This window comes from Camponotus floridanus, unplaced genomic scaffold (genome assembly GCF_003227725.1).
Source record: "Camponotus floridanus strain SB8 unplaced genomic scaffold, Cflo_v7.5 scaffold169, whole genome shotgun sequence".
Taxonomy (NCBI): Eukaryota; Metazoa; Arthropoda; class Insecta; order Hymenoptera; family Formicidae; genus Camponotus; species Camponotus floridanus.
Window position 1 is genome coordinate 110,968 of NW_020229291.1, and position 16,077 is coordinate 127,044.

Consider the following 16,077-nt stretch of genomic DNA (forward strand, 5'->3'; position numbering starts at 1 on the left):
CTCTTATCGCTTCGACGGTATCCGCTGAGAAATGAAAAAATCGATTTTTTTCAAGAAGGTGTTTCACCCCCTTAACGGCCGACTCAGCACTTATAAAAAAATACGTGTCTCCTATTTTGATCTAGACTACAACATATTCAAAGCTCATTAAAATCGGAGGGGGACACTTCCGACCCTTTCCTTGTTAGATCTGCCAAATATTTTTCAATACTAGACTTAGCCTTTGGATTCCACCAAATGCCCATGGCTTCACAAGATGCCCATAAAACCGCATTCCAGAAAACTTCCATTCCGCTATTTTACATAGACCTGAAAACTGCCATTCCATTGTTTTATATAGACCTAGAAACTGCCATTCTGTTGTTTTATATTTCCGAGATTTTAATATAGTAAAAATAAATATCATAGAAGGAGAAAATGCGCATTATTTACCATAATTCGCGAATAAAATATTGAAGCATATCAAGTTTTTACCTTTCTGGTCATATATCTGTCGCGACAAATTCGGATATGGACGAAATCCAGCAAGCAGCGCATCAGTAGAAAGAGATTTTATAGTAAAAAGTATACTTCTTCAAAATGAAGAAACACCTATGCGAGTCGACGAATGTGTTGAACCATGTAAACTTTTTAAGTGGTCGTATTAAACTTGCAAAAGTTCAGTCAAATCTGTCGGATATGAACAGAAGAATCATACACGGAAATAAGCGAAGCTGACACTGAACCAAAGATTTAATCCAGCGAGCCAGGCCTTTAAACCGATGACTGTTGGATAGCGACGATGCGACCTACTGGGACGTGTACTAACTAGAAAGAAATGCTTTCTTTTTCATCCGCGCACGACGATGCGACCTACTGGGACGTAATAACAAGAAATAAACGCTTTTTTTCCGAATAGCGCACGACGATGCGACCTACTGGGACGTACTAACGAGAAATAAACGCTTTTTTTCCGGATAGCGCACGACGATGCGACCTATTGGGACGTATACTAACTAGAAAGAAATGCTTTTTTTTTCATCCGCGGACGACGATGCGACCTACTGGGACGTAATAACAAGAAATAAACGCTTTTTTTCCGAATAGCGCACGACGATGCGACCTACTGGAACGTACTAACGAGAAATAAACGCTTTTTTTCCAGATAGCGCACGACGATGCGACCTATTGGGACGTAATAACTAGAAATAAACGCTTTCTTTCCGAATAGCGCACGACGATGCGACCTACTGGGACGTGAACTAACTAGAAAGAAATGCTTTTTTTTTCATCCGCGCACGATGATGCGACCTACTGGAACGTACTAACGAGAACTAAACGCTTTTTTTCGGATAGCGCACGACGATGTGACCTACTGAGACGTAATAACAAGAAATAAACGCTTTTTTTCCAGATAGCGCACGACGATGCGACCTACTGGGACGTACTAACGAGAAATAAACTGTTGAATATCGCCCATAAAAGTGCGGAAATAATGATAAAAATATCGCACGTGAGTGCGGAAGTGTGAACAAAACCTATAAACATATGAAATTTTTAATCGTATTTGCATCGATTATTCCCGACCTATTAACTCGAAGTTGATTCTAAGTGAAAGTAAGTGGGATTTTCGCTCGTACCAAAATCGGGAGTGTCGTTCAAAGTATATACATATTAAGTATATATCATGTGACTCAAAAATGCGACCTATGAAATTTTTAATCGTACCGAAATAGTACGGGAACTGTTGAGTATCACCCATAAAAGTGCGGAAATAGTGATAAATATATCGCACATGAGTGCGGAAGTGTCGTTAAAAGTTTCGCGCGACCTATAAACATATAAAATTTTTAATCGTATTTGCATCGATTATTCCCGACCTATTAACTCGAAGATGATTCTTGTAAGTGAAAGTAAGTGGGATTTTCGCTCGTACCAAAACCGGGAGTGTCGTTCAAAGTATATACATATTAAGTATATCTCATGTGACTCAAAAATGCGACCTATGAAATTTTTAATCGTACCGAAATAGTACGGGAACTGTTGAGTATCACCCATAAAAGTGCGGAAATAGTGATAAAAATATCGCACGTGAGTGCGGAAGTGTCGTTAAAAGTATCGCGCAACCTGTAAACATAACCTATAAACATATACAATTTTTAATCGTATTTGCATCGATTATTCCCGACATATTAACTCGAAGTTGATTCTTGTAAGTGAAAGAAAGTACGATTTTCACTCGTACCAAAACCAAGAGTGTCATATATATATACATATATATAAACATATGTATATATTAAAATTACAAAGTAATATATTACAAAGTATGTATATATATTATATATATTAAGTATATATCATGCGACCTAAACATGCGACCTATAAAATTTTTAATCGTACCGAAATAGTACGGGAACTGTTGAGTATGGCCCATAAAAGTGCGAAAATAGTGATAAAAATATCGCACGTGAGTGCGGAAGTGTCGTTAAAAGTATCGCGCGACCTGTAAACATAACCTATAAACATATACAATTTTTAATCGTATTTGCATCGATTATTCCCGACCTATTAACTCGAAGTTGATTCTTGTAAGTGAAAGTAAGTGGGATTTTCGCTCGTACCAAAACCGGGAGTGTCGTTCAAAGTATATACATATTAAGTATATATCATGTGACTCAAAAATGCGACCTATGAAATTTTTAATCGTACCGAAATAGTACGGGATCTGTTGAGTATCACCCATAAAAGTGCGGAAATAGTGATAAAAATATCGCACGTGAGTGCGGAAGTGTCGTTAAAAGTATCACGCGACCTATAAACATATACAATTTTTAATCGTATTTGCATCGATTATTCCCGACCTATTAACTCAAAGTTGATTCTTGTAAGTGAAAGAAAGTATTATTTTCGCTCGTACCAAAACCAAGTGTCGTATATATATATACATATATATAAATGTATGTATATATTAAAATTATAAAGTAATATATTACAAAGTATGTATATATTTTATATATATTGGATAATTGCATAAGTTCGTGCCCGATTTTCATAGATGGCATTAAGTTATTGCATGACGGAGTTCTATTGTTTTCGTTTGGTAATATTGCTTGCACCGGATAGGTGACAGTGTCTTATGTCACTTTAGCATCAGGCATTGTTCAGATAAGTCCATTTGTGCATAAGAGAAATTATTAAAAATGGAGAACGAAAAGGTGCATTTGCGACATGTAATGCTATATGAATTTCGAAAAGGCGTGAGTGTTGGGACTGCACAAAAAAACATTCAGAGCGTTTATTTGGACCGTGCTCCTGCTCTCCGGACAGTCAAAAAGTGGTTTGGCAGATTTCGAAATGGTGATTTTAACATGGAAGATCAACCCCGCTCTGGACGGCCTTCTGGCATTGATGACGACATTGTGTGTGCCTTAGTGGAAAAAAACCCAAGGATTACAACTGAGGATATTGCTGAGAGGCTGAACATTGATAATTCAACCGCTTTTCGCCATTTAAAAAAGCTTGGATACGTTTCCAAGCTCGATAATACGTGGGTGCCGCATCTCCTGACTGAAAGGAATAAGCTGAACCGCATGACTGTAGCCCTTTCCCTTCTCGAGCGTAACAAAAAAGAGCCTTTTTTGGATCGAATGGTAACAGGCGATGAGAAGTGGATTCTCTACAACAACGTACAGCGGAAGAGGACATGGAAAAAAGCAGCTGAAGGAGCAGAACCCGTCGCAAAAGCTGGCCTGCATCCGATGAAGGTGTTGCTGTGTGTTTGGTGGGATTGCAGGGGAATTATTCACTTCGAGCTGCTCCGACGCGGCGAAACAATCACGGCGGACAAATACTGTGAGCAACTCACTAGACTCGATGCAGCTATTCGAGAAAAACGTCCGGTTTTAGCCAATCGAAAAGGCATCATCTTCCATCACGACAATGCTAGGCCACACGTCGCCCAACAGACGCTGCGAAAACTGCAGGAGTTGCAATGGGAAATTCTGCAGCACCCGCCATACTCTCCAGACATTGCGCCTTCAGATTTTCATCTGTTCCGGTCTTTGCAGAATAGTTTGAATGGCAAGAATCTCAATTCCGAGGAAGCTGTCGAAAAGCACCTTACAAACTTTTTTCAAAAAAAACCAAGTTTTTTCTTCAAAAATGGAATCGACAAGCTTGTAGATCGTTGGAAAACCATTGTAGAGGAGAATGGAGACTATATAATTGATTAATAAAAGTGTATTCTTTAAAATATAACCTATTGAAGTTTATCTTTAAATCGGGCACGAACTTATGCAATCATCCAATATTAATTATATATCATGCGACCTAAACATGCGACCTATAAAATTTTTAATCGTACCGAAATAGTACAGGAACTGTTGAGTATGTCCCATAAAAGTGCGGAAATAGTGATAAAAATATCACACGTGAGTGCGGAAGTGTCGTTAAAAGTATCGCGCGATCTGTAAACATATAAAATTTTTAATCATATTTGCATCGATTATTCCCGACCTATTAACTCGAAGTTGATTCTTGTAAGTGAAAGTAAGTGGGATTTTCGCTCGTACCAAAACCGGGAGTGTCGTTCAAAGTATATACATATTAAGTATATATCATGTGACTCAAAAATGCGACCTATGAAATTTTTAATCGTACCGAAATAGTACGGGAACTGTTGAGTATGGCCCATAAAAGTGCGGAAATAGTGATAAAAATATCACACGTGAGTGCGGAAATGTCGTTAAAAGTATCGCTCGACCTGTAAACATAACCTATAAACATATACAATTTTTAATCGTATTTGCATCGATCATTCCCGACCTATTAACTCGAAGTTGATTCTTGTAAGTGAAAGTAAGTGAGATTTTCGCTCGTACCAAAACCGGGAGTGTCGTTCAAAGTATATACATATTAAGTATATATCATGTGACTCAAAAATGCGACCTATGAAATTTTTAATCGTACCGAAATAGTACGGGAACTGTTGAGTATCACCCATAAAAGTGCGGAAATAGTGATAAAAATATCACACGTGAGTGCGGAAATGTCGTTAAAAGTATCGCGCGATCTGTGAACATCATAACCTATAGACATATAAAATTTTTAATCGTATTTGCATCGATTATTCCCGACCTATTAACTCGAAGTTGATTCTTGTAAGTGAAAGTAAGTGGGATTTTCGTACCAAAACCGGGAGTGTCGTTCAAAGTATATACATATTAAGTATATATCATGTGACCTAAAAATGCGACCTATAAAATTTTTAATCGTACCGAAATAGTACGGGAACTGTTGAGTATCGCCCATAAAAGTGCGGAAATAGTGATAAAAATATCGCACGTGAATGCGGAAGTGTCGTTAAAAGTATCGCGCGATCTGTGAACATCATAACCTATAGACATATAAAATTTTTAATCGTATTTGCATCGATTATTCCCGACCTATTAACTCGAAGTTGATTCTCGTAAGTGAAAGTAAGTGGGATTTTCGCTCGTACCAAAACCGGGAGTGTCGTTCAAAGTATATACATATTAAGTATATATCATGTGAGCTAAAAATGCGACCTATAAAATTTTTAATCGTACCGACATAGTACGGAAACTGTTGAATATCGCACATAAAAGCATTCATCTCGCGGATAAACTTACAACAAGAGAGACACCTTGCCTTGACTATTATTCAACCTTAGAAATAGTGAGAGAAACCAAAAAAGACACCAGAAGAACTATCATAAATAAAATCGTCCAAGTCTTAGCATATGACGTGAATATAATCACAAGGACAAAAAAGACCTGATTAGATCCGCAATGACAGTCATAAAAGCAGCAAAACATGGGAACTGTTATAACATTTGATGCTGACACTTTAACGTCGGGGTTCAAACTGATACATCAGATAACTGATGATGACAATTTAGGTCCGGTTCAACAGTGGCCAGTTATCTTAACTAGTAGTTAAGTAGTGATGCCAAGCACTGGAACAAAATTCGGTAAGCTATTTTACAAGGTTAGATTTTGACAAGTTGCATTTTCGCAAAATATACATAAGTGAAATATTGAAAATATATATACATATTTATTGAACACTAAAATAATTAATATTCAGCTTCGTTCTCATTACGATACCTCGCAAAATGAAAATGAATATCAAAACAAATCGTATACGAGCACCAAATTGTCATGAGGAAAAACTGGTACTTGTATCATTAATAAAAAAATACAAATTGATAATAGAAAATAAGCGGACTGATGCTGTGAGTATTAGAGACAAAGAAGAGGCTTGGCTGAAGATATTGGACGAATATAATCAGCAAAGCAACTGTCGGGCTCGCGAATAAAAATATTAAATATAATATAAATAAATCACATTTATTTACAAAATTTATAAATTTTTAATATTTCACTTATATATATTTTGCGAAAATGCAACTTTTTAAAATCTAATCTTGTAAATAGCTTACCGAATTTTGTTTCGGTGGTTGGGATCACTACTTGACTACTAGTTAAGCTAACTGGACACTGTTGAACCGGGCCTTAGCACGAGATTCGACATTCATTTTTCAGAAGATCGGGACAAAGAGATAGAAGAGAAAATGGAACTAGGACTTCGACTGATGGAAAAAGATAACGAATACCGAACAAATAGGTAATAACTACAGAAAGATTTATGCAGGTCAATATAAGACTTTTAAGACTAGTACTAAAGTGAAGATTGCTGTATACCTTCCAAGATCTGATGATAATATAACAGATAATAAGTATTCTTATCCAAGAGCAGCAGTACACACTGCTAGAATTTTGTCTAACGCAATGTTAAACAGACAAACCTGAAGGATTTTTTTTATCAATTTTGACAAAAATTATACAAAAGAAAAATTTTAATGACGAGACATAACACCTCTTCCCTATTAAGAACAAAATCCTCCAAAAATATCCTTGAGGATATTTATGCACGTAAAATATATGCATATTGTCGCGTTTTAATTTTCGCGAATAATTATATAAAAAAAAATTACGCACTACCAACTGCGGTGACTTAATCGTTCTTTTCTAGTGTATCGTGTTGTTAAATACATAAAGAGCCTAATTCTTTATCCATTTATTAATTTATTAAAGTAAATTAAATTTGCTTTATGAAAAATTTATGCGAAAAATATTAATAATACAATTGTATTATTTATTTCAGTAAATACAAAAATATTTGTGAAAATGATTGTCGAGTTATAAGATAAAAAAATATAATTCAGCATATCGACAGGATTACAACAGTGAAAATAATTTCCTTGCTAGAACGGATCAAAAATTATTTATCGTTGAGATCGATCGAAAATATAAGAAACATGGAAACTCGTTTATAACAAAAAGATTTTGTTGATAAATATGTAAGTAATTATAATATCAGATTGTTTCTTTCTAATGAAATATGTTCGGGATCGCAATTTTGAATTGCGTGAGTAATGCCAGTACACACCCGAGTGGGTATCGCGAGATGGGAAGACAAGTGACTTCGGCAAGGATGAGTGACCGGATTAAATAATGTAAACTTCCTCCTTTGATTTTCACACAGTGACATCCATAAGAGAGTTACTTTTAACTTTATTGCAATATGGCACACGATATTTACTATGTTTAAGAACGTTCGAAGCGTCCAAGATGCTAATTCGAGTGCTCTGAGCATGTCGAGAGTCGCACGAGTGGATGCGAGACCGCACGCACTATACGACGGTTCGCGAGAGTAAGGGAGACAGCGCTTATTGAGGAGCACACGAGTGAGCGGAGTCCGAAGGAGCAAGGACGCTCCTCCTCTTCACTAAAGGAGGCACTCAACTATGTCACGGCACTCGCGCTCAGACTTTGAGTCCGTGACAGCACTGATAATGATTCACACGTAATTCTGAACCGACATGATGATTCGAGATCATGACTTTCGTCATGTGTGCTCGGGTTCTAACGACTTTCTTTCTTTTTAGTAATCTAACGATACTCTCGATGATCAGACAACGACTCTCTCGGAGAGAGGCTTTCTCCGTCAAGATAAAGATTCGATCGCAAGTCGGGTGATTCGATTTGAGCCTATCCTGTTTAGTCAAATCGTGTGATTTTTCGATTGCCGGATTGGCCAGGACCATGTCCTACGCGATCACGAGGATCCTGGCTAATTTGGCAAAACAAGGATGGCAATACTAGAGTTCGATCGATCGTGAACGGACGACGCCAGTATTACTTTAATTGAATCTTTCATTCGAGTCGCAGGGCGAATCCTGAACAAAATAAATTGAATTATTCAGAAAACGTCGGAATAAGATAAGTTTACACGATTTAAACCTGGAATTTTAATATTCATGTAAATTATGAAAGTTCAAATATCAAAGAAATTTTTGTATTATATATTTTATATAAAATAAATTGGTATATAATTCGGCTCTATGTATTTTAAACAACATAATAATTTAGTATCGAGCACTAAGAGCCCATAAACGCGGATGGCAATGCGTAAATTTTTACGAACATTAATTGTTCGCGAAAAAATTTTTTTAAGACATATGCACATATGCAAGGTTATAGATTCTCTTGGTTTGAGACTTCTATAACAACCCCTTTTACCCCCCTGGAGAGATGTAGACAGGAAAAATATCGGGGCGAAGTCGCTGAATCGGGAATCGAACCCGAGAAAAGGGGTTGTTATAGAAGTCTCAAACCAAGAGAATCTATAACCTGGCTTATGTGCATATGTCTTAAAAAAATTTTTTCGCGAACAATTAATGTTCGTAAAAATTTACGCATTGCCATCCGCGTTTATGGGCTCTTAGTGCTCGATACTAAATTATTATGTTGTTTTTATATAAAAGTGCTACAGAAGAAATATTTCGAATTACTCACCCCTCTAATTTCGTAATAAGCGAAGTGAGACCTTCAAATTAAATTTCTTTTCTTGAATATGTCTCTTCTGAGGAAAATCTAGACACCATGTCTTATGTAACGCATGAAAGATATATTATATATTATTTAACTGATATTTATATATTATATAATATTATATATTATATATTATTTACATGTCTTTCTCCTGCGATTCTTGGCATTGATAATGATCTGGAGCAGATCGAAACGTTTGCCCTTTCTTTTGTTTTTTAAAATAAAATATTTATTTTTTTGTGATTTCTGATCTGAATTTATATTGTCATTTTTATTAATTTGCGTCATAGATCTGCGCCTAGTGGTCTTATAGCCTACATTGTGTTTAATATGTTTGAATATATTATTTAAGATATATTATTAGATACCTTGTCTCATGTAATGCTTGAAAGATATATTATATTTATTTTCAAAAGACGTGCAGGAATGGCAATATTTGTCATTAAAAGGACAAAAGTAACCGTTCAGTTCTTCATGCAATAATTTAGATAATGCACGTCTTTTGAAAATAAACCACTCCAACATGTGACTTACCACGTTTCTCACTTTCCCTCACTTTACTCTGACACTTTTAGGTGTTGTATATGCTACAGACCCATAGCTTTACGCATCCCTTTGGTTGATTGTAGGAAATGTTTTTTATATTATTTACAAACCGAACAAGTTTAAGAATTTAATTTCAACAGAAATTGTTGAAATTAATAATGAATAACTCAAATGATTCTTCCTGCCATTGCTGATTGTACGATCTGCTTACGAAATATTGAAGAAATATTTCGAGTTACTCATCCCTCTAATCTCGCAATAAGCGAAGTGGGACCTTCAAGTTAAATTCTTCTTTGATATGTCCTCTGAAGAAAATCCAAATACCTTGTCTCAAGTAACGCATGAAATAGTTGATGGATATCTGTCTGGCAACGAATATTATTGCCCTCCATGTGCAAAGCGTCTCAATCCTAACGCTGCTCAACTAAAATATCACAGTGTTTCCCAAGATTTTCCTAACGCTACTGAATCTAAATGTTGCTTCTGTGGGTGTAAAGTATCCACCATAACTCCTTTAGTCGACTGTAGACAGTGTTTCTTACTCTATTTGGAAGGAGAATGAGAACGAGAGCTTTCATCACAATTGACCAAATGAATATCTTATCTGAATTAATATCTGATCAAATTCTCTAAAACCTATCTAAATTACTGCATGAAGAATTAGATGGTTACTTTTGTCCTTTCAATGACAAATACTATTGCTATTCCTACATATCTTTTGAAAACAAACCACTACAACTTGTGACTTATCACAACGTCTCCCATTTTTCCCCACTTTATCTTAACAGTTTTAGATGTTATATATGTTATAGATCCATAGCTCTACGCACTCCTTTGATTGAATGTAGGAAATGTTTTTTATATTACTTGCAAACCGAACAAGTTCAAGAATTTAACTTCAATAGAAATTATTGAAATTAATAATGAATGATTTAAATGAACCTTCCTGCAATCACCCTATACATGAACTTATATCCCACTTATCTAATTTTCATAAGGCCGAATGTAAGAAAGTAATCTTTTATCGAAGATTTGTAGGGAAAAAGAATCGCAAAGACATACATGTGTTGCCCATGTTACAGATTGCGACAATTGCGAAAAAAGGCCGATTTAATTGTTTGCCACTGGGTAGCTTATGGAGATATTAATTTTCCTCGATGTGAGTACTGCAACTCCTCTTTAGAATTTAAACGTCCTATATTCGAATGCAATGATTGCGTATACTCTTATCTCGAAAGAGCAATGTTTGAGAAAAATCAAGGAAGTAAATAGTTATTATAATGACTAATACACTATAATGACTAATTACGAAATCGTTGATGGATACCTAGTTGGGAATTGTGTATATAACTGTCTTGCATGCGCGGAACTCCATGGAAATACATACTCGATTAAAATATCATTCTGTCTCAGGAAACTTTCCCGATGTCTCCGAATCTAAATGTTGCTTATGTGGGAAAAGCATATCTATTGTGACTCCACTAATCGACTGTCGCCAATGTTTCTTCTTGTATCTGGCGGGAGAACGAGAACTTGAACTTGCACCAAAACGTAAATCTTACTTAAAATATTATCTGATCAAACTCTTTACACTCTTTCTGAACTATTGCACGAAGAATTGAATTATTTCTGTTCTTCTAATGATTATTATTAGTGTCACTCCTGCGCATCTTATGAGACCAACCCTTTACAACCTGCAACTTATCACCACGTTTCTTATTTTCCCCCACGTCTTCTTTACAATACTAGATGCTATATGTGCGATAGACACATAGCTTTATGTACCCCTCTCATTGAATGTAGGAAGTGCCTCCTTTATTACTTACAAACCGAGCAAGCGTTAGAATTTAACTTCAACAGAAGTTGTTAAAGCTAACAATGAACTATATATATGAGCCTTGTTGCAATCTAATCTACAATCTTACACCTCACCTATCTAACTTCCATAAAGCAGAATGCAAAAAGGTAATCTTTTACCGAAGATTTGTCGGAAAGAAAAACCGAAAAGACTCATTACCTAAAATATTGTCGGACCAAACTCTTTATAATCTGTCTCAATTACTACATGAAGAATTGGATGGTTACTATTGTTTTCCTACTGAATACTATTACTGTCATTTTTGCACGTCCTATGAAAATAATCCTCTACTATAGATTTACGAAGGTGGGCGCTAGAAGCAAAAGAGCAAGTTGATTTTACTACGTTTAGAGCAGGACATTGGTGGATATGGAATTTTAAAAAGACTCATCACATTACATCACGTAAAATAACAAAATTTAAATCGCAATCTAATTCACAATCTGATGTACTGATACGTCAAAATGCAGAATTTGTGAAAACTGTAAAACCACATATTGATGTAATTAGTGAAGGATCAACTTATAATGCAGATGAAAGCGGATTTAATCTAGAAATATACATTCTGGAAGAACATTAGCTAATATGGGAGCAAAGACAATCGAAGCTACTATTCAATCTTTATCTTCTATAAGTCACAGTTATACTATTATGCCAATTATATCTGCGGATGGATCTCTTCTTTCGCCTCTATATATAGTCTTAAAAGAAATTACTGGATCATTTGGTCCACGAGTAGAAGAAACCCTTTTTCCACCTGTTAATGTTTACATTGCGGCTTCAAAATCCGGAAAGCTTACAACTCAACACTTAAAAATTTGGTTTTTAGAAGTATATCTTCCAAATACTAAAGAGAAAAGTTTGCTATTGTTAGATTCATGGACAGGCCATTGTCCAGAACAATTAATAGAACATATACCAAAAGACAAACAAGTAACTATTGTAACAATACCAAAGAAAACAACTGCTTTTGTACAACCTTTAGATGTTTTTGGCTTCAGAATCTGGAAAAATTTTATTCGAAGCTTTTCTGATAATGTTATTTTACATAATTACGATGTAAATTTACATTTACGCAATAACATCATAAAATTACAGTCTTTGACACATAATCAACTTTCTTCTCCAAGATTTAAAAATTTATTTAAATATAGTTGGTACAAAAGTGGTTATTTATCAACAAGGCCGGAAAAGTTTGAGAATCCAATCAATTATTGTTATTTTAAAGAAGAAAAGAATATACCAAAATGCAGCATTTGTGGTAAAATGGCTTTTATACGTTGTGCGTGGTGCAAAAATTATTTTTTTGATCATTTCTTTGAACAATATCATTATTGTAACAATTATATAAAATAAATATCTTATTTCTGTTAAAATAAAACCGAAAAGAAACTGTTCATAAAAATACCGGAGAGTTTTATATACAAATAATAATACTAACAATAATGTAAGTTATATTTTTGTATTGCTTCTTACAAGATGTTTCATTTTAATAGAAACAGTAGAATATCTTAAAAACGAAACAACTGACAAAAATGGTCAGATGAGTACGATGAGTTGATGAGTCAGATGAGTTTAGGTACGGATTCCGTCCTGGCTTTATTGCTACCATTTCTAGAATGAATAATTCTGCAGCTAAATCTAACAAGAACAAGCGCTCTGTGCGCAAGTTCAAACCTTCAAAAGAATCGGTTGACGAACCATCTGAAGTCCCGGTTCAAACGAAGGCCCGCCGTTCACCGGCAATGCGACGCAGATCCAATGAACGTATGGATAGTCATCGAGCAAAACTGAGTGAACAACACGATGCTAAGGAGAAACGCCGAATCTACGACGAACTTATGTTTGGGTACCGATCAGAAGTAGAGGTCATGCGCTCCATGCAAATCGTCTCAGTACCAAGCTCTGCTATCATTCCTGTCACCTTTCGTTCAGTCGGATTTATGTGTCAGTGTCTGTATTGCAAATTCGCCATGTTACGCATTAACATGCCGCGATGTTCCATCTACAGCCTTTTCCGTGTAACTCTTCTACAACTAGAGGCACGTGTCAGTGCTGCAATGACAGAACAATGCTGTCGTGATATAGGATCCGAAGACGTATTTCTCGTCTTAAAGATCACTTTAGAACAGATTCGCATCTGCAGTGACCTTGGAGTTAACATCGCTCCTTTTGCTAACATGATCCGTAATCTCGGACTTATTAAAGGATTCGGAACGACATTCATTCCCAGAATCACCCAGACACCTACTTATGGTGGAAGGCGAGTCGCGGACCCTGTTTCTGTGCACTATTCATCCCTCGCCTGGATTGTTCGCCGAATGGCTGATGGCAACACGCCACTTCAAGAGCGTGATTATTTCTATCACCACAATCCATTACCTGGGGCTAAGTGGAGAGGTTCAAGATCTGCTTTCTCAGATCCGGTTCGTGCTGCTCCCTCGACATCGGCTGCTGCCGTAGAGGATGATGCACCGATCCGTTTGCCCGACTCAGATCTCTTCCCGATACTCGCGAATCCAGCCGATTTCTGGCCTGGAGGATACGGTGATGATGAGCTATTGGATGATGTGTCTTGCGTGCAAGCGCTGATCTCAGTCGTAGGCCGAAAGTTCTCAAAATACATTCAATGTGGAGCTATTGATTACAAAGCGCCAGACTCAGCTTCTATGCTTGTAACCAATGACATCGGTACCCTGCGCTGTAATGACCACCCGATGCAAGATTATGGGATTGATGGTGAACTCAACTATGACGCCGTGCCGCTACGCGGCAAAATAACAGACTTCTGGGCGTCTGAAGCGATATCCGACCCTGAGATGTACATTAGATCAACACATCTCTTTGGCGAGTCTCCAAATGATAGATACATTTGCAAAGGCTACGGGATACGCGAAAGTTGGAACGGGAAAATGGATGCACATATCGATTATTCAACAACAATTGGAAATATGCTTGGATAGCATCCTTAGTTAGATAAGTTTTGCCCTCTAGCTTAATGGATAGAGCACCACTGTTCGAAGGTGGAGGTCCGGTAAAAAAAATGATTTGTTGAATGACTCGGATACTTATATGATTGTGAATAGAGACTCCGCTAAAAAAATGTGTAATGAGCTGAACGACATATTGAAAAGATAGCAACGGTTAGGTTACATTTCGGCTTCTAAAAAACGATCTTTGTATTGTAGCGATGGCACATTACCTCGAGCTTATGGCCTGCCAAAAGTCCACAAACCTAATTCCCCTCTAAGAATTATTGTTTCTTCCATTAATAGCCCACTCCACAAATTTGCTACTTTTCTACATTATTGCCTTCGTGACAACCTCCCACATTGCAAGAGCCACATTGCTAACAGCTATGAGTTGGTTGATAAGATTAATAATCTTTATGTGGATGACCATCTTGAACTCATTTCTCTTGATGTGGTGTCGTTATTTACCAATGTTCCCACGGATCTTATTATTGGTAGTGTCGGAAAACGTTGGCATTTAATTAAAAACAAAATTAAAATTCCTTTCTCTGAATTTATTATCGGACTTAGACTGGTTCTTAACTCTACTTTTTTCAGATTCAATGATAAAATCTATAAGCAAATTTTTGGAACACCTATGAGCTCCCCTCTCTCTCCTATTTGTGCGGACCTCGTTCTCCAAGACCTTGAAGAAAAAGCCATTTCACAACTTCCTTTTCACCTTCCATTTTACTTCAGATACGTTGATGACATTGCCTTAATTGCTCCCTCTTCCTGTTTGGATCTCATTAATTCTGTTTTTAATTCTTTTCATGATAGGCTGAAATTCACTATGGAGATTGCCAAGGATAGTCGTCTCAATTTTTTAGATGTGACTATTATTATTAATAATAGTCATATTGAGTTCGACTGGTATAGGAAACCTACTTTTTCTGGAAGGTTCCTCAATTTCTTTTCTCAACACCCGTTAGCTCATAAAAAGGGAGTAATTATTGGACTCAGACAAAATTTTCAAATTGTCACATCCGAGATATCATGAGAAGAATTTCGTTATCATCTCTGAGATCCTTTCCAGCAATGGTTATCCGGCGAATTTCATTTTTAATACCATCACAAGCCTGAATCAAGCTCCTGATTCATAATCAGTCTGTTCCTTCATCCGCTTCCTCCCCCCTTCCTTCTCCCTCTCCCACTCTATCATTTTTTGTTATTCCATACATTAAGGGAGTTTCAGAACATTTTAGAGACATTGCCTGCAAACTTAACAAATCTTTGGCCCATGTGGTCTTGAATAAATTGAATTGCTTTATTAAAGCGCATAAAGATCCTCTCCCAATGGATTGTCACTCAAATGTAGTATATAAAATCTTTTGTTCTGATTGCTCAGCATCGTATGTGGGACAGACGAGTAGAATGATCTCGACTCGTATCGACTCTCAGAGCACATTGACAGGCACACAATATAGTATATCTAATAATAAAGAATATTATATGCCTAAATATAGTGTAGTTTGTTTGGAATTGATTCCGATTAAACCATCCACGATAATAGTGAGTATTGCCTTAACTGGCTGTGCTTTACTTGTATATAAAGCCTTTAGTGACTTATCTGATAAGTTAGATCAGATTAGTGTTAAATTGGAAGATATAAAATCGACTATTAGCGACACTAAAAAACGATCTATAGGTCAGAATACTGACTCTGAAAGAGAGATTCACAAAGAAGATTCTATCAAGTTAGAATCTACAAAACAGCTTAAACATTACCAAGCTACTACTGATTTGTCAGGGAGATTAATTAAAG

The 16,077-nt window shown here is 36.3% G+C and overlaps 2 protein-coding genes across 2 annotated transcripts; both read left to right on the top strand.

Moving 5' to 3' along the window:
• The first annotated feature begins 3,179 nt into the window (after positions 1–3,179).
• Positions 3,180–4,211, top strand: LOC112637464 (histone-lysine N-methyltransferase SETMAR-like). Its single transcript, XM_025407239.1, has one exon. The coding sequence runs from the start codon at positions 3,180–3,182 to the stop codon at positions 4,209–4,211; it is 1,032 nt and encodes a 343-aa protein (XP_025263024.1).
• A 6,932-nt stretch (positions 4,212–11,143) lies between these two features.
• LOC112637465 lies at positions 11,144–12,924 on the top strand. The gene is made up of 2 exons (XM_025407240.1): positions 11,144–12,637; positions 12,845–12,924. Exons 1-2 carry the CDS (start codon positions 11,887–11,889, stop codon positions 12,922–12,924), a joined length of 831 nt encoding a protein of 276 aa, XP_025263025.1. The 5' UTR covers positions 11,144–11,886.
• The last annotated feature ends 3,153 nt before the right edge of the window (positions 12,925–16,077 follow it).